General features: G+C 39.2%; 2 protein-coding genes across 7 annotated transcripts; one reads left to right on the top strand and one right to left on the bottom strand.

Moving 5' to 3' along the window:
• Positions 1–7,305: 7,305 nt before the first annotated feature.
• Positions 7,306–11,094, bottom strand: FBXO43 (F-box protein 43). Its single transcript, XM_054647564.2, has 4 exons — positions 9,611–11,094; positions 8,650–8,752; positions 7,645–7,830; positions 7,306–7,554 (listed from the first exon to the last, which is right to left on the bottom strand). The coding sequence occupies exons 1-4, from the start codon at positions 11,092–11,094 to the stop codon at positions 7,306–7,308; spliced, it is 2,022 nt and encodes a 673-aa protein (XP_054503539.2).
• A 9,062-nt stretch (positions 11,095–20,156) lies between these two features.
• On the top strand, positions 20,157–23,909 carry POLR2K (RNA polymerase II, I and III subunit K). 6 transcript variants are annotated; one of them, XM_054638784.2, is made up of 4 exons: positions 20,157–20,239; positions 22,484–22,547; positions 23,260–23,352; positions 23,754–23,909. In XM_054638784.2, the coding sequence occupies exons 2-4, from the start codon at positions 22,487–22,489 to the stop codon at positions 23,774–23,776; spliced, it is 177 nt and encodes a 58-aa protein (XP_054494759.1). In that variant the 5' UTR covers positions 20,157–20,239; positions 22,484–22,486; the 3' UTR covers positions 23,777–23,909. The 6 variants fall into 6 exon arrangements, with proteins under 6 accessions (XP_054494759.1, XP_054494752.1, XP_077043608.1 ...); XM_054638777.2 differs by having other exon boundaries at positions 20,161–20,352; XM_077187493.1 differs by having other exon boundaries at positions 20,177–20,267.
• Positions 23,910–24,232: the final 323 nt, after the last annotated feature.

The raw sequence follows: 24,232 nt of genomic DNA, 5'->3' as shown, positions 1-24,232 counted from the left end.
TTCCCAGGATGCCCACTCCTCTTGTAGGTCTTGGTAAGCAGCTCCTTGGGGCAGGAATTATGGCCAGCGCTGCTTTAAGCCATTCAAAATATTTTGCATTTGTAACGTTGAGTTAATTTGTATGGGTTAAAGAGGGAATGAAAACTAGAGTTCTGTTCTGTAAGAAAAACCTTTGGTGCCCCCTTGTGGTACTTTATTATCAGCATTTAAATTAAGGGCTGTTTTTACAGAGGAAAGCAGTTCAACATTAGGATAGTTTCACATTTAAGTAAGTTAATTGAGCAAAGCATTTCAAGAATTAGTTTGTTTTATTGATATCCATTCTGTGTTGTATGACATTCTCCCTGGACTACTTTATGAAAATTATTTAAACCAAGGAAAAAGTCCAGAACGGGAACTTACAGTGTCCCAGTGAGCATTACTGTTTGGAGCAGAAAATGGGACTCATTGTACTTTCTCACATTATGCCTATTTGGGATACAGAGTCTTGAACATTTTCTTAACAGAAACACTTCCAGCAGAAATGCTGAAAGGTAACTGCATCCCAGTAATAGGTTTTGTGCATCACAACAGAGTACACAAGGGCAAAAGCATAAAGGAAAATGAAGACTGAAATTGCAATATTTATGAGAGTGCTGCTTTTGTACAAATCTTTTCAAAAGAGGAGAGAGAATGTTTGCAACAAAAGCAGAACTCATTTTTAAAAGCCAAAAATGTTGCTATGGCTGCCATGTCCAGAGCATCTAATCTACCAAAATGTGCACCAGGAAAATGTGATGTGTTCAAACCAGAGGAAAATTTCATTTTGTAGCCCAGTGGTCTAAATATAGTCTGGGTACTGTGGTACTGAGTCCTGGCAGAACAAAGCACTTGTAGGAAATATGTTCTTCAGGCCCCTAATAATGTATTACACCCAGGTCAGGACTTTAGGAACTTCAGTATCTGCTCAGTGAACATGAGAGAAGAGCTCTCCATTTAGGCATCTGCAGCACTTTAGGATGATAATTAACATTTTTGCTGAAGTGGAAGACTGCTGAACAATTGCTGAGTATCTCAGCAATAATTTTGCAGCTCCAAAAATTTTTACCAAACATTACTATAATTTATCTAGGGCACTACTGCTTCCCAACTAGTTGTCCCTCTTTTCCCAGTTACTATCCTCCTACCACTTCAGCTGGTTCTAGTCATGACACAGTATCTAAGTTTATGTAGTTTGTGGAAATAGGTTTTTTCACTATGAGTCCAAAGTGAAAAGCATCAGCTGAAATACATGCATGGTTTCCACATCCCATTTGCCTACAGAGAGATTAAATGGGCCTACATAATTAAGACACAAGCACTGTTGCAGAATTGCTTTCAGAATGAGTGTTAAAGCACAGAGGGGGAAAATTAGAGGGGCTTTTAACACTTGAACTCCAGTCTTCAAGTCAAAAGTCTACTTTTACATGAAACTTTGAGTGTTTGACACTGCTTGTAAGTTCATTTAAAATGTCGTGCCATCAATATTTTCAGCTGAAGGGCTGGTTTCATTACTACTCATCCATTAGCACCCAGCTCAATAAGGTCTTACTAGCATTTAGGCTTCTGACAAGTTTGGGTAAGTTCTAACACTCTCCAGAAGCTTGTCAAAGAGAAAAAAATGTGTTAAGTCTTTTTTTAATGGGCATTTCAACTAATCAGAGCTCAGAAAATAAGAAAGTGAAAACAAGCTTTATTTTTGTTTAACTAAAATTAAACACATCATTCCCAAAAAGCAGTCAGGTTCTGCTGTGGCATCTGACAAGTGGTAACAGAAATTGCTAGATATTTTGCATCAAAAATCCCATAAGATTCAGCACAGACAAAAAATTTGCACCTGTAAAAATATAATATAATCACATTAAATACTAAATTATTGCAAGACTAAAGCAGAGAAAGAAAAAAGCCTGAAGCTTAGAAGAACAAAGTATGAGATTACACATTTAAGGTTCAGTAGAAATTATTGGAAAAAAAATTTGGATCTTTCCAAAATTTGTTAGAAGAATATGGGAGTACTACACCAAGTGATTGAACTGTGACTGTGCAGAAGACCTATACAAGAAATGCTTATCTTAGTATACATTGGTCAAAGTATTTCTTGTAGAGAAAAGAAAGCCATATTATTATTTTAGTTCTTGAGGAGGTTTCACTTGGGATACTGGTTAAATTGAATAAAAGAATAGATTCCAGTAGAAACAGTGAGGAGGGAGGAGTTGTTAGACACAACAGTTGTTGTTGGATTGTCTTAAGAGATGAGAATAAATTCTGAGGATTTTTGTCAGTGAAAGAACAATCATAATATTGGGGAAGTTTAAGGGAAGGATTAGATCTACAGAATAGCTATTTTTAAAGCAGTGCTAAAAAAAAGGCAACAGGTTAAGTGACTAGCAGAGCAATCTGGAGTAGGCCACCAACATGGTAATGGGACACTATTCTAACCAGTTTTAAGACAGAACTTGAGGAGTTGATATAAGAGCTTGGCACTAGTTTCCAGGAGTCCCTTTCTAATCTGACACTGCTGTATTTCTTCATGTGCCTATGAAAACAGAAATAAAATAAATTACTTCTTGTATTAAAATTAATCAGCATGGCCTCAATTGCCTAAAGTGTTTCAAAGAGTAACCAATACATGGAATAGGAAAATGATCTGACATATAGTGTTGAGCTACTTAATTTAATGACCAAAATTTTTATCATTTTTGGCTAGTTAGTGATAAAACATACTAACATTCCCTAGTCTATAAACAATTCAAAGATTTATAACCATTTTTTGCCTAAGCTCTTCCATACTTGTCACCAAGGAAAGAATGATCAGAGACTTAAGTAATTTCAATTTCCTTCTCACAAACCACTTGAGGTTTATGGTTGCTGCTCCAAAAAAAAAGATTTATGAAGTAAAATTCTTGCAGCAACATCTGTCAGCAGCAAAAGGTTACTTCCAATAATTCTATTTTGGAATTTAAACCCACAGCTCTGGCTCAAACCATCATGGTCAAAAAACTAAATTAATTCCCTGGGCATTTGTAGGCAATGCCACTTCTCCCACCATATAGATCATGTCTGTCTGAAGGGAAATGAGGATTGCAAAAATAAAATTTACAGCAGCCCAATACTAACCCAAATATTATCTTGAACACTATCCCCATGTTCCAGAGGGAAAGACAATTCACTCTTCCCTTTCCAACAATCTGTTATCAGTTTTAAGAAGAAATCTTGAGCTGGAGAATAACTGTGGGTAGGACATTTTAGAATGATGTCTCAGATTTTAGCTTTTATATTTTTCAGAGTCTATGCTGCTTTAGTGTGTGGGTCTGGGCTTCATATTAGGGCATAGCAAGCTCTCTTCACAGAGTAGGGAGACAAAATAATTCCTTCTCCAGCTGGGGACCCAAGGACAGCTGATCCAAATCTCAGTCCCAAGAGCATAAACAACAGTGGACTGAAGAGTGAAAAATAAGAAGGACGGGATTTCATGGGCTAAAGCTGTAATTAGACAATTAACTCCAATGTGCAAATGGACCAGAACTTATAAAAGTGTGAGACCCCACAACTGGTCATCGATTTTGTGACCATTTTGGGTTCACCTTGGGTGTAGCCCTGGCTGGGCTCTTGGGCTGCCCAAGGTGGATCTATTGATGCCTCCTAATAAATACCTACTTTATTCTTTAGCTCCATCTAGTCTCTGTTCTAGGTCAGCCTACACAAGGCATCAAGAATACTCTTGATCATTGTCATTTCTACTCCAGGAGTACTTTTGCATCCTTCTTCTCTGTGCTAGCCCTCAGGTCTCCAAGAATTAATTCAGCCAGTAGAGAAACAAACACGAATCCCTACTTGTAAACTGTTTTCTGGTTGACATTTTTGTTTTGTTGGAAGAGACGTGGGGTGGGGAGGGTAATTTTCAGGGTTTAGGGGTGGTTTTGTGTGCTGGGGTGGATTGTTTGGTTTTGTGTTGGATGTTTGTTATTTTATGGAGAACTTAGGTTCTCTTTCGCTGTTGCATCAAAATCCAGACTCATATAGCTTTGTGATATGTGATGCAGACTAATTGAGAGATACAGTATAGAGGAAAAAAGCATACTAACAGTGACTCTTTACTGCCACTCTCCTGCCCCCTTTTACTTAATTTCTGTCAATAAAGCAATCCTATAATTAAAGTGCTTTGATTCCTTTCACCCAAATTATTAGAGATACTTATCACATACCTTGTGTTCTATTAATGTGTAGGTAAAGAATAACATATCACTACTTTATTTCTCCCTTGTTGTGTCAAGGAATAAAGCTGATTTTATTTTAAAAGAAATTTTTTAAAAATTATCACTCTCATAGAGAATACATTTACACAGAGATGGGAAGTCTGGCTTCTCACTTCCCCCACCTCTGATAAAGCAGTGAAGACCACAGAGAACACATTTCACTCAGACAGCAGAGCATAGATTACTTTTGTAATTGCCAGATTACATTTGTGATAGACCCCACTGAGCAAGAGATATGTCAAGAAGACATTTTTGTGAGATGGATCTAGAAGGAAAAAAAAGCCAAGAAACTTCTAAGTACACCAAAAGAAGAGAAAAATATTTTAAATTGTGAAAGAGGACTTATTTTTTTTTCCTTTCAAGCTTCTCCTTGTTGAATAGCTGCTGCAGACATCAAAAATACCACCTTTAAAAACAAACAATGCCTGTACCAGAACCAATTTACTCTCTCTATCCTCTATAAGCTTTGGAAAAACTCACAAACTCATTACCAAATTTTTTCAAATGGAAAAGATATTTAATAACTGATTCTTAAACTGAGAACTGAGTTCCTGTGTGGTTTTCCACTTAAGGGTACCTATTTCAGGAATACTTTCAGAACTATTGAACCCCATCCATTCCTGAATTGTGCTGCAGCACTCCACAGCAGAAGGTGAGCTAGATACTCTCACTGCCTATCATAACTTTCCAATAATTTTAAAGAACTCATTTAAAGCTTTTTTTTTTAATTGAGACATTTTAGAGATCTTGGTATTTAGCAAAGGTAACATAGAGTGATGACAATAGCAGTCAGAAGTGTTATGACATGCAGTACTTATTCTGCATTGTGTTTACTACCATCCCCTACTTTATTTGGCAATTCAACAGCAAGAAACAAAACTAATCCAAATTTTTATAAAGATAAATGACATATATTCAGATTCTTGTGTAATAGAACTTCCCATCTAGAAAGCTGTTCATTTTAACCTTTAATAGAAAGTATTAAGCATTTCTAGAAAAAGTATAGTTACTTACTATACACCTAAGAAATAAAGAATAAATTCAATGGTTCTTCAAACTGACTTAACTTTTAAGTAGACCTTGAACACCTAAAGCTCTAAACAATTAGAGAAATATAAATATTTTAAAAATTAAGTAATTTAACCATTATCCCACTTGCAGTCTCCTCCTCTGTAATGAATGCCCTTTTTCCTAAACCAAACCTATGTGCACATAGTTCTGTATTCCCTACCCTGCCCCCAAATCCTTTGCCTCAATTGTTCCCTTAAAACAGACTGAGCAGCCTCCAAGTTGCTACCAGTCTAACCTAAGAACAAGGCAAAGGCTCAGCAAACACAAATATAAGTATGGAATTAAAGTGCTAATACTTATATTAATTAAACATGAACTTCTGGCAAATATATTGGGTTGACTTTTTCCTTAACAATAACATTTGGTTAATAGAGTTAGTGTTAAAATTTCCTTATCATTTCATTAACCATGTTGTCTCCCCTCCTTCCAAATGCAATGAGAAACTACTATGCTAAAAATCAAGAATGATAAAAGTACTAACCAAATTAGAGATCACAACAGTTAGAGGCGAGAACTAAGAAGAGATGTTTCTAGAACATCCTGAAGTTGTTATCCTGGTCCATTTGGCTTAAACATCCACAGATTGTGTAAAAATAAATAAAGAAAAAATAAGAAAAAAATCTTAGGGGTTTGTCATTTTAGACACTAAAAATAAAGAGATGTGTGAATAAATATTAAAAGAGGCAAATATGAAGCTTATGGTTTACTTGCAAAGTCTTCTTTTGGATTTTTTTTTTCTATCTGACTTTTAAAAATAGCTCAGTGTTAAGGGTTACCTACAAATACACAGTCTTCAAAAATATAACACAAAAGACAACATCAGAGGGAGAGTGAGGAATAAACACCAGCTGACAACAAGAGTTCTGCAAGATGCTTGTGACAAACTTTTTGAAAGGACAAATGGGACAATATTATTGTAGAAATTAATTGATATTATATCTTCATAGAAGTACTGTGTCCATTTCTGTCACCTATATTTCAAGCTGTTTGTAATTGCTAGGATACAAACCAAAGCCACACAAAAATTGTTGGAGGTCCAAGAGGCAGATTGAGTTCATTTTCTAAAAGGGATCAGCATATTTAGGTCAAGAGCAAGATACCTCAATTTCCTTTATTAGGAGATAAATAAATATCTTGAGATAAGAGTGATTTTCAGCTGTAGATGATCCTTTTGCTCAAGTAGAACTGTGAAGGTGACCTAGTATCTGGGAGCTGAAGTCAAGTCAGATTAAGCATAAAGCTAAGTTCACAACAGCAAAGGTGATGCCACAGCATTTTCAGACACGTGAATACATACAGTACTACCCAAAGTTTTCAAGACAAAAACTTTGTAAAACTCAGTACAACAGAATATTCACACAGCATCAGTTTAGTTTATAAATTACTATTCTACTGAATTCCTTTACAGAGGCTAAGAGAACAATAGATTAATTATTGCAATAAAAAATTCAGACAACTAATATGTAAGCTTTGACATTTTACCATCCATATTAATAGAAGCATTTTTGCAACTGTACAGTGTCCCACTTTGAGACATTTTAAAAATATTTAATATAATTTAAAGTGAATAAATAAATCTGATTTCAAAGACTTTTTTAGAAATAATTTTCTTTAATTTGTCTTTAAGACAAGAATAACATTTTTAAACATCAATGAGGTCATGTAAGCTAAATATTAAAGACTACATTTAAGACACTTTATTTAAAAATTAAGATGTTAGTTTCTACCTACTACACAACAGGTAAAACAAAACATAAAATATTTTTAAATGCTCATTTTTTAAAAAACCAAATTCTACTATGTTAATTAAGATATATACATGAGAGGTTATCTTGGTAAGTCAACAAGAACAAACAGGATGATGCTTTCAAAATGCATACCTTTAGGAAGCATAGGAACAAGATCAGGAATTTAGGGGAAGGGGTAAAAGAATTAAATGTTAGTTACATGCTTTACAAATTTAGAGCCTTTTTAAATTTCTTTTGCTTTGGGCACTTCCTGGTGGAGCATCTTTTTTATTCTTCCGTTTTGCAGATAAACTATTACATTCTTTTGACCCATGGAATGCCTGCAGACATAAAATACAGAACTCAAATGCACATGCTTCTCTGCTACATAGTCCCCGTTTCTTTACCAATTGATATTTAGCAGGATATTGACATCTTGGACAGGGTTTTAGAGCTTCATCAGTGAACAGAGTTTTAGCAACCTGTAGCAAGAGGAGACAGAAAACAGCTATTTATTCTAGTAAATGAAAATGTTCTAAAAACTGAAAATGAAGCATTTCTTAGATACCTACTTTCATGTATTCTTCCTGCCTACTAGCTGAGTGGGGAACAGAACTGCATCTCCTAGGTGTAAGTTCAGTGTGTGAAGGTGGTGTCTGTAAAACAGGAGTTCTGGCTTGAGCTTGAACAGGCCTTAGAGCAGATCTATTGAGAATATTAAGTCTTGTAGCAGCATCTTCAGCCTTCAATAAGTATTCCTGTTAGTTTATAATTATTTAGAAAAAAAAAAAGGGAGAAAATTAGGATTTCATTTCATTTAGGATTTGCAGCTAGATTTTACTTGTTTGGGTTTTTTTCCCTCTGCAACAACACATAAGAAAATAAAATTATGTGTATATATATATATATCTCACAAGTATTTACCATTAAATGTTTATATTTAGCAAGGGATCAAGAGAGATCAACAAAAACTAAGTCACATGAGCAGGGTAGAAACCCTTTTAGCACACTCTACTGGTGCTCATGTTTGTGAATTAGGGCATCTCAAAAGCAAGTGTGCATGTATCATGTGGAAGATCTGAAAAAAGATACTGCTATTAATATGCTTATTTCTCTAGATGCTCCTTAAAAAACCTTCTACATATCCTTCTGATGTTCACAAATACACCATGACACGGTGACACAATCAGTCATGAACATTATCAGGAGGTAGTGTAGAGCAGGTCCTACAGCAGTGCAGACTAGAGTGAAATGGACAATGGGGAACAGCATGGCACAATGGCACAAGTAGAGTTTAAAATCTAAAGCTAGAATTAGTCAAGGAAGAGATCCTACAGGATTCTCAAGAAAGGGCAGGAGGAGTAAATAAGAGTCTTACATGGTTGAAAGACCAGTACTCAAACTGCAGACAGCTGAAAAGCAGTAAGAGCCATTACATTCTCCTGTTAGAATCCATCACCTGCTCGTTTTGGAACTGTCTGTCAGTTACTTTTCTGTAGCTATACAAGATGTTTTATCTTTCCTTCTATCTTCTTTCATACTTAAAAAAAAAAAATCACCTTTGAGAACTCTCTTACCCGAGCTGCTTCTTTCAGGTGTTTTGTGTACAGCTTTCTCCTCTTATCTGCATTTCTGTCTTGTACAATGATTTCACGCCAGCTTTTGCTTACTTTCCAAATGCTGGAACAAATAAAAAATCAATCCACTTTCAATTTTTTTCAGGCAGTGCAGAAGTCATAATAGCAAGACTACCTAGTAAAGATTTTTGCATGGTTTCATAAACTCTTGGTCATTTTACAGACTGCTGCTATACACTAGTTCTTTATTTTGTTATGAAACACAGATCTCATACTTTACATATCACTGTATAACACAAGAGTCTAAACAACAACAGCAACATTAATAGTGCAGCATCCATGACTTAGAAATAAATTAATTTCTTCCTCCATATAAGCCACTTACCAAAATTTTTTCTAGTCACACTTGTGTTTAGAGTTCTGAAAACATCTGTGCCCTTAGACTTCCATCTATTCACCAATTCCCTTTGTTACAACAAAGGGATCAAGAACATTGTGTGAAATGTAACAGTTGCTATTGATTAGAAATTAATCAAGAAGATTACTCATGAATCAAAATTCTTTGAGCATCTTTGTGCTTAGAAATAACTGAGGAAATAAAATACACAAGAAAAATTCTAGAAAATGTGTTTTGAGTGCTATGCACTATTGGGAACTTGTAATGAGGCTAAATTACTTTCTAGGTTTAAAGGAATTTTTATATATTTTAAAATTTACAAGTATTGTGATTTAGTTTTGAGTTTATTAATTTTTCATGGTTCTTCAGCTTTTTAATGCCCCTATTTATTTTTTAGATCTCCACAGAAAGACCTACTTAATTAACAGTGAGAAAATGTCTCTTTTTTCAGAAAAAAACAAATTTTGTTGACAACAACACCCAGTATTCCAGAAGTTATTCTCATTCATTTGCAGAAGCACCCCTTTTTCCCTTTTTTTGTGTGTGTGAAGCAACAGTACTTACCTACATAGACTTTCTACTGTCAAAGCGTCTAAAACAATAGCAAGAACATGTTTTAAATTTCTATCTTTCAATTCTGTTAAAATATCTAATTTTTCAAGGCCCATTTTCTTGCCAATAAGTCCAGGAAGAACATGATCTAATGCAAATATTTCTGTTCCATCAATATTCTCTGAGATTTGCTTTTGGTGCAATCTTTGTCTTTGCAAGCAAATTTCATGAACTATTTTCAGAGCTGGAGTTCTTGAGAAATCCCCATGACTAACAACCAGGTCTCCACTAGGCTGTTCTTTTAGAACTAACTCATGATCTTCACTGACAAAGTCTCTTTCTTTCGTTAACACATGCATTGAAGTAGGACTGCCATGATTATCTTCTGTCTCTGACTGGGAGCCTAGTTCCCGAAGAGTGGATAACCTTCTGACTCGCTCGAGTTTTCTTGTCTTTCTTTTACTGTCTAAAGTTCTGGAATCTTCTCTGTGCTTTTGGAAGAGCTCTTGGAAAGATCCCTCATAATCAGACAATGAGTCTCCTGATTTGTCCAAAGGAAGTGAATTATATCCACTGTCTTCAGGCGTTGAAAGATCTGGGTAATTTGGTACCTTAACAGGGGGAGAGTTTATATCACATAGTCCAAAGTTCAAGTTCTCTACTGGACTGGTGATAGAAGTCAGGTATTTGCCCTCACTGGCCTCAGGTAGGCTACTCCTACTGTAAGTAGGAGTCCTAAGCACCCCATCTCTAACACTCAGAAGAACATTTTCATTGAATTCATTAGTGTTACTAGCAGTGACATCCTTCCACTGAATTGGAGACAAACCTTCTGTTTCTAACAATAAAGGATCCTTACACTGGGACTCCTCTAGTGTAGAAGTCCTTTGTTGTGAAAAGGAAAGCCTCCTTTTTGGAGAATTAGGATTAGAATTCTCAGGTTCTGAAGTGCTAGTTGTCAGAGTTTTGTAATCTTTATCTTTTGGAGAATATGCAGCAGTTTGTGAAAGCTTTTCTTCAGAGCTCAAAACACAAGAGAATATTTTTTTCCTGATGCTTCCTGAAGAACTAAGTTGTCTTTCACAGCATCCTACAGTTGTGCCAGCTTTGACAGTATTGGGTAAAAGCAGCCTTCTGCGTAGTGAGGAGCCTTTTCTACCTGATTTAGGAGTTTCAAAAAAATCTGCACTTCTATTTGTTTCTGTTTCTTCTGATAATGAGATAGAATTCAATTCTTTTTCAATCGATGGTGACCTGGGAAAGAAGGCACTTGGATGGACGTGCTCAGAACGCTCCTGTAGCAATAATACACTTGTTACACTGGGTGCTTCTTCACGGTCTGCCTCAGGATCTTCTCCTGACTCATTGCATCTGCTGTCCAGAAATGCTGAAGTGCAACACGTGTCTCTAAAATTTGAGTATTTAAAGCTGCTCCTGGGAGGTGTTAATCTATTTCTTTTAAGAATACTAAACCTCACTAGATGACTGTCTGACATCTTCTGCTTGACACTTTGACTTTGTAAATAAAGATACCACTGTTGTTTCTGAAACAAACAATAAAAGCAGTCACCAAAACCCTCTCAGATTAGAGAGAAAGCATTTTGCAAGTCTATCTGATAACGGTCATAACAAAAGTGTTGTCATTAGTCTCAGTAGAAACAGTACTTATACATAAACACAAAAATAGATGGTTAGAATTAAGTGATTAAAATGCACATTGTACTGTGAGGCAAATAAAACATATATCCAGTTAGCTAATTGACCTGACATTCCTCACCTATGGAAAAGCACTTCAAATAAGCTACACAGCAATTAGAGGCTCATTGGTGCTGAAACTGGCAACAAAACTCCCCAGCATTCCAGTAGAGCCAAGATTTTTATTAGCACTGTTACTGGTTCATCCAGCAACATAGTTCAGTACTCAAGAACGAGCAGAAGCTCTGGTAATAGATGAGTTTAGACAAAAGACATTTTCTCCTTAAGTAAAATAAGAGGATTAATCATGAAGTTACAAGTCTAGAAGTCTCCCTATTATTTAGATCCCTAGAGTCCCCAGAGGGAATGAAATTGACCTCTAGTTACAAAGTGAAAAGCGCTGTTTTATCTGCTTTAACATTTAAGTGTTATTTTGTAAAGAAGCTCTCTGCTTTTGGTCATCTCTACAGGTAAACTGAGTGTTGTGAAGGCTTACATTTTAAAGAAAATGACAACTCACCAGGTACCTAGAATTTAAGAGCTACTATATATTTTTCTAGAAAGGTTAGACGTGGCTGATGCACACACTTAAATAAAAGATGTGTGGAAACAGGCTTACTTTTGCCACTCACACACTGCAGAGTTTCTCCACCCTAACTGTAGAGGCATTGGGTCACTGCTTTCTATGCACAGTAACTGTACAAAAGATGTTATGACTAATGCAGCGAGAGGGCTGTTCTCACAGACACCAAAGTCATTCCCATCAGGGTTGCAATACTCAAGAGTTTGAATCAGCACCTTTTACTGTAGTATGTTGCCTCTAGAACTGGCTTCTAGAACTAAAAGGAACAAAAAGCCTAGAATTAGCAACTGAACTTTCAAAACAGAAGTAGCAGTCTTTAAAGGTGGCTTCAACCCCAACTGCTAAGCCATTGTTAATGTCTCAACAGTCCTTTCTTAATCTAGCCCTAAGCCAATAATACTAGCAATGGGAACTCAAACTGCTTGAGAGAAGGGAGGCAGAACTATTCTTTGATGATCTTGGATCATTAATCAGCATTTTTCGACCCATATGGAAAGCACTTTTTAAGATGATTGCAATATTTTAAAAAAAAAAAGCTTTGTTTTGTTTTCTACTGTAAGAAGATAGCAACAAGAGAAGTTCAAAAGGAAAAGGATGTTAAACAGCAGAATGGTGTTAAGACATACACAATCTTGCTAATATCAGTACGAAATCAAATAGACTTAAACAAACAAAATCCACATACATAACTGAGAAAAACTCTTCTATCAAAGACAGGTATGTGAAAATAATTCCAAGACAACAACAAACTGAAATCTGACATGCTTTGTTCCCTTCTCCCATTCACCTCTATAAGTACCTTTCTTTCCCATTTGTTTTCTGTCTCTGCTTTTTTTGTTCCCTGTTTTACACAATGAAATAAGTGACAGCAAAAATAGGAAACACAAGGGCAAAGCTCTTAGTGTTTAGTGAATTAGAGATTACTTCTTTGCTGCTGCAGGACCAACTCCAAATAGCATTTAATGTTTCATCTGCATCACTTCTCCATGTTTTAGTAGACCTGTAAGTACTGGTGTCCCCCAGTGGTTGATCCTGGGCCCACTATAGTTCAGCTCATCATCTGTGACTTGGATGAAAGGGGCAGACACCTCCCTCAGCAAGTTCACTGATGGCACAAAGCTGGGAGGAGCAGCCAATACCCCACAGAGCTGTGCAGCCCTTCAGAAGGACCTGGGCAGGCTGGAGATGGGCAGAGAACCATCTGAAACCCAACAAAGGCAAATGCAGATCCTGCACCTGGTGAGGAACCCAGGGACCAGCAGCACAGGATGGGGGCTGGCCTGCTGGGAACAGCTCTGCAGAGAAGGTCCTGGTGGACAACAAAATGTCCATGAGCCAGCAGAGTGACCAAGAAGGCCAATGGTACCTTGTGGTGCATGAGGAAAAGCATTGCCAGCTGGTTAAGGGATGTGATCCTGACCCTCTGCTCAGCCCTGTTGAGGCCTCACCTGGAGTGCTATGTCCAGTTCAGAGTTTTCCAGTTCAAGAAAGACAAAGAAATACTGGAGAGAGTCCAGTAGAACTATGGAGATGATTAGGGGAGTGGAACACCTGAGTTATGAGGAAAGGCTGTGGAATCTGGGCCTGTATAGCCTGGAGAAGGGACCTTATCAATGTCTATCAGTAGCTGAAGGGAGGGTATCAAAAGGATGCAGCCAGGCTCCTCCTGGTGGTACCTGGTGATAGGACAAGAGGCAGTGGTAAAAACTGCTGCATAGAAAGTTCCACCTAAACATGAGAAAAAAAAATTCTTTACTGTGAGGATGACAAAACAGTGGAAGAGGCCACCCAGAGAGTTCAAGGGGTCTCCTCCTCTGGAGATACTCAAAAGTCATTTGGACACAATTCTGAGTAATATGCTCTGAGGACCCTGCTCAAGCAGGAAAGTTGGACTAGATGATCCTTCCCTATGGTCATTTCCAATCTTACACATTCTGTGATTCCATGGTTTTAGGAAATAGGCTGAAAAGGCTTTCTCATGAACCAAAAAAGAACTTCTTCCTATATTTTTAAAGGTATGGAATCTCTGTGCAGTACACTGCTATACTTCAGTTGATTATTCATGCTATGAGCAAAGGACCACATGAGCATAGCTCTTTTTGTAAGAAGACAAAGACCTATAAAAAATCTGTCATAACAAGAGGGCATTATCTTCACTTTTATGCTGAATTTTGGAAAACTACAGTTAGTTAGCAAATGTTGCCAGTAGATATTATTGCCAAAAATGTTGATAGAAATTTAAACTGAATGCTAGAGACAGCCGTTCAAAATCTCAATCCCACCCAAAAAAAACCCCAGTCACACATCCACACTTACCTTTCAAAATATTAGTATTTCCCTTAAATACAGTCGAACTAACCACACATTTAACAAAAGCCCAAAGGCTCCCAGGCTTAGAAAATTAATTTTCAGGCAGGACGCTGAAGAAGCAACAACAGGAAAACCTCATGCTTGCAGGTTCACTCTCAGGCATTCTAGGGTAGAACTGAGAACAGAAAAAAAAATTAAAACATTACAGTACAAAAGAAGCAAACTTGTGTTTCAAGTAACACAAAAATCACAGCAAAACAAGATTTTGCAGCTATAAGGGAGGTCAGAATAGCAGAGTTAAAGAAATTTGGGTAACTCTAGTAGAAGCCGAATATAATGCTGTACAGCGGCCAGCGTCCGGCAGGGGGAGCTCGTGAGCGCATGACATTGATTCGGATCTGTTAGAAAAGATTACAGGAGAAAATAAATAAAATTGCCAATTGACAAAAAAAAAAAAAAGTGAAGAATGGCCGTCCATTAAGCTTCATTTCACCTCTTTTCTATACCTCTCAATTCATTCATACATTTTTATACTTATGTTTACTTCTTTACCCCCTACTTCACAATTCTGAGACCTCACATTGAGTATGCCTTCAGCCCTGAGGCCCCCAAAAATAAGGAGGACATGTTGGAGTGAGTCCAGAAGTGGAGCATGAAAAAATCAGAGGGCTGAAGCACCTCTGCTCTGAAGAGTCTGAGACAGTGAGGGCTGCTCAGCCTGGAGAAGAGAAGCCTTCAAGGAAAAATAATTGTAGCCTTTCAGTACCCCACGGGTACCCACCAAGAAAGCCAGAGACTTTTTACAAGCACATTTGGTGATAAAACAAGGCAGTAAGGACTTTAAACTGAAAGAAGGAAAGCTAGGCTAGATGTTAGGAAGAAATTCTTCACTATGAGGGCAATGAGACACTGGAACAGGTTGCCCAAAGAAGTCACTCCATCACTAGCAGTGCTGAAGGTCATGCTGGATGTAGCTCAGAACAACCTGATCGAGTAGAAGGTGGCCCTGCCCATGGAAGGGGCTCAGAACTGGATGATCTTTAACATCCCTTACAACCTGAACCATTCTGGGATTTACACAAACCCCAGTATACACCTCAAGCTTGTATATGATTTTTTTCCAAAATGTAGTACCTGTACAAGTTAAGTTTTAATTTAACATGAGGTCTCATTTTACAAATACAAAAGGAAAAGCCTTTCAGAGGTGCTGAACATTTCCCATAATAGAGCAAGATTCTATTTCTATTCATAAGAGATACATAACAAAAGCTCTTATAACACTACCTTTTATAAACACTTTTTTATTATGAGAATTTCATCTACTAAATTTGAGCCATAACACCACACCTTTTTCATTTGGGGATCTTTAACTAGTTCCTGAAAGTTTTATTAGCTTTGTGTTAGATGTCATCAAACAGATGTGCCTGGAAGGAAAGGCTGGTCACACCACTAGTCAGTTACAGAGGAAGTAACAAAATCCACATGTACTAAGGACAGATTTGTGTGCATTTTTCATATCTATTATTAATTTTGCCATTCTCAAATCAATTTACAAATCAACTGCAAATTTTCTGGGAGTTTACTGGACAAAATAATTAATATTCAGAGACCCAAACTAAATTTAGGGCAGGATTTGCAGATTTGGACAAGGAATAATTTCTAACAAGTTTAGTCTTCCCAAGCACCCTAAAGAGATGAAAATGTTGGTTACTAGAAGGTAATATAAATGGTATCTCCAATGTAGACATAAATTCTAGGATGGAGTCACACCTGTTCCTAGCAACTTATATTCCTCAGTAATACACACAGAACACTTATGCATTGAACAAGACATTTTCTGCCTTTTTTTAAAAACCACTGTGGTGACACTGCTAACAAAATAGACAAAGTCTTGGTGATACAGAAGTATTTTTGCTGTTATTTAAATAGATATGGTATCTGCAGTAAAACAGACTCCACTCTTTGGCCCCAAAGTCACTGATACCTTCCTGGTAATAATACTGAAGATGACACAGCCAAGTCCTGTCTGCATGATGTGGGTCACTTACCCTAATTTGTGAAGCAAATCAAGATCTTCCAATGCAAAAGCGGTGTATTCAAAGTATTGCTTACCCCTAGTGATGACCTGAAGTGAGAAAGGATGTGGAGAGAAAAGAGAGGTGCAAGAGAAACATTACGCAGCTGAGAGCTTTCACTCCACAAATATATGTGTTAACTGCAATGCCTAATTACCCAGCGATGGCGATAATTGAGACGCAGCTGAGGACCAGCACCCGAGGGTCTCTCAGTCCCCTGGGATGCCGGACACAAGCAAAGCAACCGCTTCGCTTTCTCGCCGGGCAAACCGGTGGGCACAGGAGCGGAGCCTGGAGGCCGCCCTCCCACCGGGAGCAGCTGAGGCGGCGGCGGGGCACCCCGAGCGGGGCTGAAAGCGAGGAGCAGGAGCGAAGGCGGGCTGGAGAAACTTCAGCCGCTCTCGCCGCCCGGCCCGGGGCCCGTTGCCCTTGGCGAGGAGCCGCTTCGCTCTCCCCACCCACACCGGCCCCTCGCGTGCCGCCGCCGCTTTCCCTCGCTCGGCTTTGAACTACCCGCCCTGACCAACCGCTGCCTCCCCGCCCCCTCCGCGCTGGCCCGGCCGGGAGCCTGAGGAGACCGGGAGCGCCCAGCCCGCCCCGCGGGGACGTGAGGGAACAGCGGCGAGGCTTGCCCCGCTCTTCACGCTTTATACTTCAGCCCCGCGGCCCCCGCCGCACCCAGCCCACTGTTAAAGCGCCCCCGAATCGCTCCTGCCCCTGCTCTGCTCTCCAGAGGAGCGCAGCGAGGGTGAGGTTTTCCCGCCTCTGCCAGAGCCCACTCCGCTCCCTACGGTGGAGGGGAATGAGGGGCGGAGGCGCAGGGGCGCCGGCGCTAAGGGGTGCCTCAGGGGTGCCTGAGGCATTCACAGCTAATAATCCTTATCGGCACCACAGCCTTTGAGCTTGGGTTATAAGGGCGCTAGTTAATTTGAATTAATTAGCACCTTTTTACCCGACAGCCCAGGACTAAACAGTCACAGACAGTTTGTCAAGTACATCACCTTCAAAGCAGTCGGGAGGAGGATCCCCAACTCCAGCACCGCGTAGGTTCTCCTCAAATCTCCCCTTGTACTTTTTGCCAGAGATTCCAGGAAGGACCATTCTCCCTAGCTACGGGGAGAGCACATTTTCCACACCTTGTCCTGTCGTGAACGGCCTACGGGCTACTCCCGTTTAATTTGTTAAAAATCTTGTAGTAATTCAGAAACTGGCGGCTGAGTTGTGCTGTGGTTTTAGTTTTTCTGTATACTAAAATAAACCCAAACATAAAACTGCCAAAACTACAACCACGTGGATGGCTGCTTTTTCTGGGCTCGGTAAGGATAACGTGAGGCTTCACACCGGCGGGATGGGGAACGTCAGACCTAAAACCGATTCTAAAAGCAACACCTACATTTTAATAAGCAAACTCCCGGTTTAAGTAACGTAACCCCTGTTCGTAGGATCTGGCAATTTCTCAGCCTTCCCCTTTGGCAACTCCGCTCCTCCTGGTGTGAGGCTGCCTGAGAGGGCCCCGAGGAAATAAGGGGTTAAAAATTCCCTACCCAGAGCCGGTGGAAACCGACATTTTTAGGGAAAGAATATCGGTTTATTTGACTACAAGGTAACAGTTATGGCTAAAAAGGGCCATAAAAAGGGAAAGGCTCTTGGAGTATCTCCCCCTTCCTTTTTAAAAGGAGAAAACATTAAAAACTTTCTTTAGGGTAGTAGAACTTTTCTGAAAGTGCTTTCTGTAGTACCGTCTGTTTCGCAGGAACTGAATAAAATTGGTTTTGAAATATCTGTACTTTTTTTATAAAATACCTTCTCAGTAAACCTGGAAGCTTACTAGTGGGACAGCCGCTGCGAGCTCTGTCTCCATCACTCAAACCTGGATGGATTTATGCGAGCTGGATCAAAAATATCCAAGAAATTTAACAAGTCGTAATTGCGACATTTTATGCAATACACAGAAGTCACACTACAAAGTGTGTTTTAACAAAAAGAAACAAAAAACTAACAAAACAAAAACAACAACAACAACAACAAAACCCAACCAAAACCTGAGAACGCTACTTCTTACAAGTGAAACGAGGTGAGACATTCTGCAACACTTTCACTGCGCTCGGTTACGGCTGCATTTCCTTCCCCTGTCTAAAGCACCTGTCCCCCTGTGCCTTCCCCATCTCGACACACAAGCCTTTCCTCTCATTTGCCTACCCATTCCCTAAGAATTAGTTCACTTTACAGTACAGTGGGAGTCTCTCACACAGTCTCAACACTCTCTGCCACTCTAAATCCGAAGGAGCATCTTTAGGGCTAGAATTTACCGGCAGATGGGAATGTGACTTACCAAAGCTCTCCTCTCGTACGTAAGGGGCGGATTTTATCGGAAACGGCTGAAGTAACCGAAGCTTTAAGACCTGGTAAAGCACCCCATTTTTCCAAGTGAATGTTGAAAGGATGCCGATAATCAAACAATTACATTATTTCTTTATTAATAATGGAAGCATTATTTTCAGAGGATTAACTAAATTCTTCATGGAGATATATTTATTAAGTCCTTTTAAATTTGTCGGCTGACAAATGCGTTTTTAAAATACTAACTAGCCTAGAGAAATAATACCGGGGGGCGGCGGGGGGGGGGGGGGGGGTGTTGCTATTTGCCTTTTTAGGACTTGTAATTTCTTACCATGCGTTTACCAAGAAAGATAGAGATCAGGCTGTTTTTCTCTTCTGTTTAAACCTCTTGGTACCCCACCCATACCAGCGGCTCCGTAGCAGAGGAGAGGATGCAAGTAGTGACCTATAACAATACCTCTGCCTTTTACAAACCATTTTTCTTGCCCGTGCTTCATTCTGACATTCCAAAAGTTACGTGTAGCTTTATTCTTAAAGAGCAGTGTGAAGAAGCAAGTCTGAAGCCATTGCTGATTTCATTACGTTTAATTTAAACACAGAATTAGGAAAACTACAACTATTTATTATTACCTGAGTCCATTTTAGGGAATATACAAGTCCTATATGAAGGTGATTTGCTGGTAGGAGAACATCAATGAATTACAACTGATAAAACCTCATCCGTACTAATTTGGATGCTTAGGAAACAATTTTTATTCAATATTGAGAAACAGGAAGAGATCTTTCCTTAAACTAGAGAACCATAGAACGATCTAGTAGTTTAAATTGGCATGTTCACAAAACATAGTATTCCTTAAACATGGGGGGAAATACAGCAAAGATACCTAATTATACAAACTGTCAGTTGAAAACTCAAAATTCCTACCACAAGCGAGGTGGAGCCAGTGACAAAGAGCAAGCGGGGTCGTTTCAAATCTTGCACTGTTTTAGTTCAGTACATCGGGAAATACAGACATATGAACTTCTTTCATAACAGAACCTTACACTTAAAATGTGCAATATATATGTTTGTAGAGTGTAAGTCTGGCTTCATGCGGGTACATACGATACCGACCACGGCATCAAAATATCAAGATGCCGGGTTTATCCACGAAATTTTTGTTAAAATGCTTCTGAAAACAGAGGGGACCTTGAGGTAGAACACCTCGGTGGTTTAAAACTCCGCAGCCGTATGACCAGATCTGGCGCGGGGCATTGTCTATCCCGAATATGTTGGGTACAGCTAAATAAAAGAATGAAAACACCGGGTACCTTGGGGCTCATTTTACCTAACCATGCAGCTGCCTACTTTCTTCATTGACAACTGACGCTGCTATTCGTATGGAAGCTTGTGTTTTAAAATAATCTATAATCTGTGTGCCTTTTTTTTTTTCTCCTTTTTTTCCCCTCAGGTGGCTACCACCCAGAACGGAGTATTCGTTACTGCCTCAGCCTCATTACCACTGACGGCGCGGAGCCGGAGCTGGCGGCGGGGCGCAGCACGCCCCGCCCCGCGGGCGCCGGGCGAGCGTCATCAGCGTGCGCCGGGGAGGCGGCGAGGCCGGCGGAGCTGCGGGAGCCGGCGGGCGGCTCCTCCGGGTGTTCCCTTCGCTGCTGGGCGGTGCTGGTGCGGCTGTGGTGGGCAGGGAAAGGCCGGGACCAGGCTCGTGGGCTTCGCTTCTGCGTGCCAGACCCGCGGGACGGTGCGGGAGGTCGGAATTGGGCCGGGATGGGGGGCCTGCGGCCCGTGGGCTGAGAGGGCTATCTGCCCTTCTCCTTCATGGGCTCTGCGGGACGTGAAGGAGCGGGTTGGCCTCTTTTACGGGTGCATAAAAGATGCTCGGAGAGAGGACCTCATTGATGCGTAAAAATATCTGAAGCGAGGGGTGCCAAGAAGATGAAGCCAGGCTCCTTTTGGTGGTGCCAAGCACTAGGACAATAGGCAGCAGGCAGAAACTGAGGCACAGGAAGTTCCACCTGAATAGGAGGAAGAACTTCTTTACAGTGTGGGTGACTGCGCACTGAACAGATTGTTCAGAGAGGTTGCAGAGTCCCCCTCACTGGAGGTACTCAGAAACCATCTGGGTGCACTTCTGTGCCATGTGGTCTAGAACGGTCCTGCTTAAGTGGGGAAGTTGGATCAGATGACCCTGTAGTCCCTTCCAGCCTTTCCCATTCTGTGATTTGAAGTGCTCTTGCACATGGTAACCCCATGTCTCTGCAATGGATTCACCCCAGCACATGTTGGTGCATCACTGGGCCTGTTGGCTCTGCCAGCTTGGTGGCACTTAGGGCTGCAGGGTGTGTGAAGGCCAGCTAAACTATGCAAAACACAGAACTGTAATTCACTGCTGCCCTTAGCAGCAGTGTAATTTTGCTGCACAAGCAGCACTAACCCAGGTTATTTAGCTACAACGTTGATCCACCTTAGTTCAGCTCTGTGTTTTAGAATTCTGAGTCTGCTGTTTTCCACAGGTAATGGGTGGCTGCACATATCTTACTGCAACGTGCTGACACAAAAAACTGTAGCACATGTGAGTTAAAATACCACTATGATTATGGTGTAGCATACTTGAAAGCTGTAGAGTTTAATGGATTCTTTCCAGTTCTCCTAAACGGAGTGACATAGTGGGAGTTTTAAAAAGATGGTTTTTCAAGTGTTGATCAGACTCCTAAAGTATGAAATGTCTCTGCCCTGTTTTCAGTATCATAGTTTTCCCAGCTGAATTTATGCTGAAACAAACTCTGAAGCTGAGGGAAATAATATTTGCTGTAAGCAAAAGCATCAGAGATCCATTCTCATAAGGAAGCATCAAGAAGGCTATTTACTGGCATAAGGGTAGGAATTCTTGTTTTCTGTGTCAGAACAGCAATACAGAAAACAGCCGCCTCAAAAAACTTAATAGGAAATATTCGTGTTCTTGTCTAGACTTAAATTTGGTGGGGAAAAAGTGTTTATCTATGTACAGTAACCACCTTAAAATTCATGGTTGCAAGGACATTTACATGTTAGGATAGGATTACTTAAAGATTGGTAGAGTGTTTGTGGAGTATATGTAACTATTTAGTCTGATGCCATGAAGAAATAGTTGTCTTTAAATTAAAGTCTGAACAATCAAAACCATTCTAGGACATTAAGAGGTGTTTGGAGAATAACATTGAGTTATTACTCTTGATTTGGTAGGATTTGAAGGGTTGAATTTCATCTATGGCCACTCATTGTTTGGGTTTTTTGGGTTTTGTTTTGTTTTGTTTTGCATTTTATTTTCTGCTACTCTTTTACCCACAGTCTATTCCCAGTATTTCTAATACCTTAGAACAACAAATAGTGTATCAGGTTAGCTAGTGTGTCAGAGGAGGAGGAGAGGTGACAAGGCTTACCTTCTTTGTTAGCACCATTGTTACAGGAGTGGCATATAAGAAATTATTGAACTTTATATTTCCAGCAAGGAAATTCTTAACTTTGGCAGGAAGGAGGAAAAAAAAATATTACTCATTAGTCTTTAATGCTTAAAATACTGTTTAATAGAAAATACAGTTTTGTCCTCATCCTTAGAGGTTTTCTATACCAGAGTGGTAAAGCTCTGTGAAACCTGATGTTACTTTGCTTTTAAGAAGTCAAACTAAATGACTTTCTGAAGTCTCTTTCAACCTGAATGAGCCCATGCCCTGTGCATCAAATATAAATGGAATTTGTTTGTATTTACTTTTAAGGAAGTGATTTCATGTTCTCTTACCTTCAGCTTGAGATATTAAAGTGATTGTATATGCCTTGGAAACAAAAAACAAACCAAAAAACCCCACACCCAAGCTAATGTGCATGTTGTGTATTTTTTGTTTTAGAACATGGATTCACAGAAGGATGTTCAGCCTCCAAAGCAGCAGCCAATGATTTACATTTGTGGAGGTAAAGAAAAGACATTACTGATTTTTTTATTACTTGTTACTGGAGATTTGGTGTTTTAATAGTGAATGGTGCTTAGTCATTATACTGAAGGGTACATAGATAGAAGTAGTTGCAGTGTATGTCCTGATGGTGTTTAAAGCTTTATGCATTGACGGTGACACACATATGGGGTACATACACAGTGTTGTGGAGATAATTCCCTAGAGCTTGTGTTGCTGTGTGGAGCTCCTCGATCTCTGTATGTTTTATTGACAGTGCTGCAAGGGCACTCAGGTTTTCCTGAAGTACAGGAGTCAAATTCTCTGTTACCTATAGATAAATCAACAACTTAAAAATTGGTGATTTTCAGGAATCCCTGGAATATTTTGTCTTTTAAGGCAGTAGACTTTGGGCTTTGGAGGGATGAACTGAAATTTTCATTAGTAGACTATCTAGTATCAAGTGTGGAATGTGTTCTATGCAAGAATATTTGGGTGATTTTAGCAAGATTCTCTTTTATCTTAATGTAAATGAAGCTTGCTTTTTATTTTCTCTTTTTCTTTTTTTCATGGTATCTTGTTACCATTGAGCTCTTGATATAGATTAATTACACTTGCTATGTTTGTTTGCCACAAGTAGGAATTTGACTATCACACCTTTTCAAAGTTATCTGTGCATTAACAGTGCTGTTCTTCTTTGCCCCCATTTCCTTTTTCTTCCTCCATAACATCAGAATGTCATACAGAAAATGAAATAAAGGCAAGAGATCCTATCAGGTGCAGAGAATGTGGCTACAGAATAATGTACAAGAAAAGGACAAAAAGATGTATCCTTTTACAAGTGCACTTGAATGCCTTTGGAAAGCTGTGGATGGAGACAAGAGGAAACAGAACAGAAGATTCAAAAAATCACATAGCAATTCTTCAGGGTCAGAAATCAATACAGTACAGCAAGCTACTATAGCACAATCTCTGCAGTGTTATTTGGCACCTGGATTTCTTTTCTGGCACTTTCTCTTCTTTTTCCCCATTTTCTTTCTATATTAAGTTACTATAATCTGCTGGGTAACATACTGTGAATTGTTGATATTATTCAGCATCTTACTAAAAATGACTTTTGAAATACTTTATGTAGAAAGTTGTGATTAGATTTAGACAGTCTCTTTTCCTCTTCCCCCATCTTTTTTTCAACCAGAACATATTTTTTTCTTTAACTGCATTATTCCAGTGGTCGTTTTTGATGCTCGATGATGTCTGCTGAAGATAGTGACTTCATGATACAATCTTTCTGATAACTTTGTTCTGTAAAACTGTTTGTGTGTAAATGCACGCTCTTATTTGTGTTTTAAGAGATTGAAATATTAAAGTTCATTGTAAAACTAAATTTTGTCTATATTGTCTTCCATCAGTAGATTTCTAAAGCTGTTGTTTAAATTGTAGTCAAAGTAGGCAGTGTTTTTTAAATTCAGTGATAATTGTATTCTTTTTGAGTTATCTTTGTTTTCATTACTCTCATCTAAACTTTATTTGCATTTTAACTTTGCTAAATGTTCTTTGGACTCCAGTGAACTGCGTAAAATAACTGTGGTTTGAATAAATTCTACTGAAAATGAATAGAAGGCTAGATTTGAAACAGATCTGGATTTCAAAAAAGAAAATCTTAAAGGACATCAGAGCACCCAATTCTGGCACCCAGTTGTGGACATG

The sequence above is a fragment of the Agelaius phoeniceus genome, chromosome 1 (genome assembly GCF_051311805.1).
Source record: "Agelaius phoeniceus isolate bAgePho1 chromosome 1, bAgePho1.hap1, whole genome shotgun sequence".
NCBI lineage: Eukaryota > Metazoa > Chordata > Aves > Passeriformes > Icteridae > Agelaius > Agelaius phoeniceus.
The sequence above is the reverse complement of the archived record's forward strand: the minus strand, read 5'-3'. Positions and strand labels throughout refer to the sequence as shown.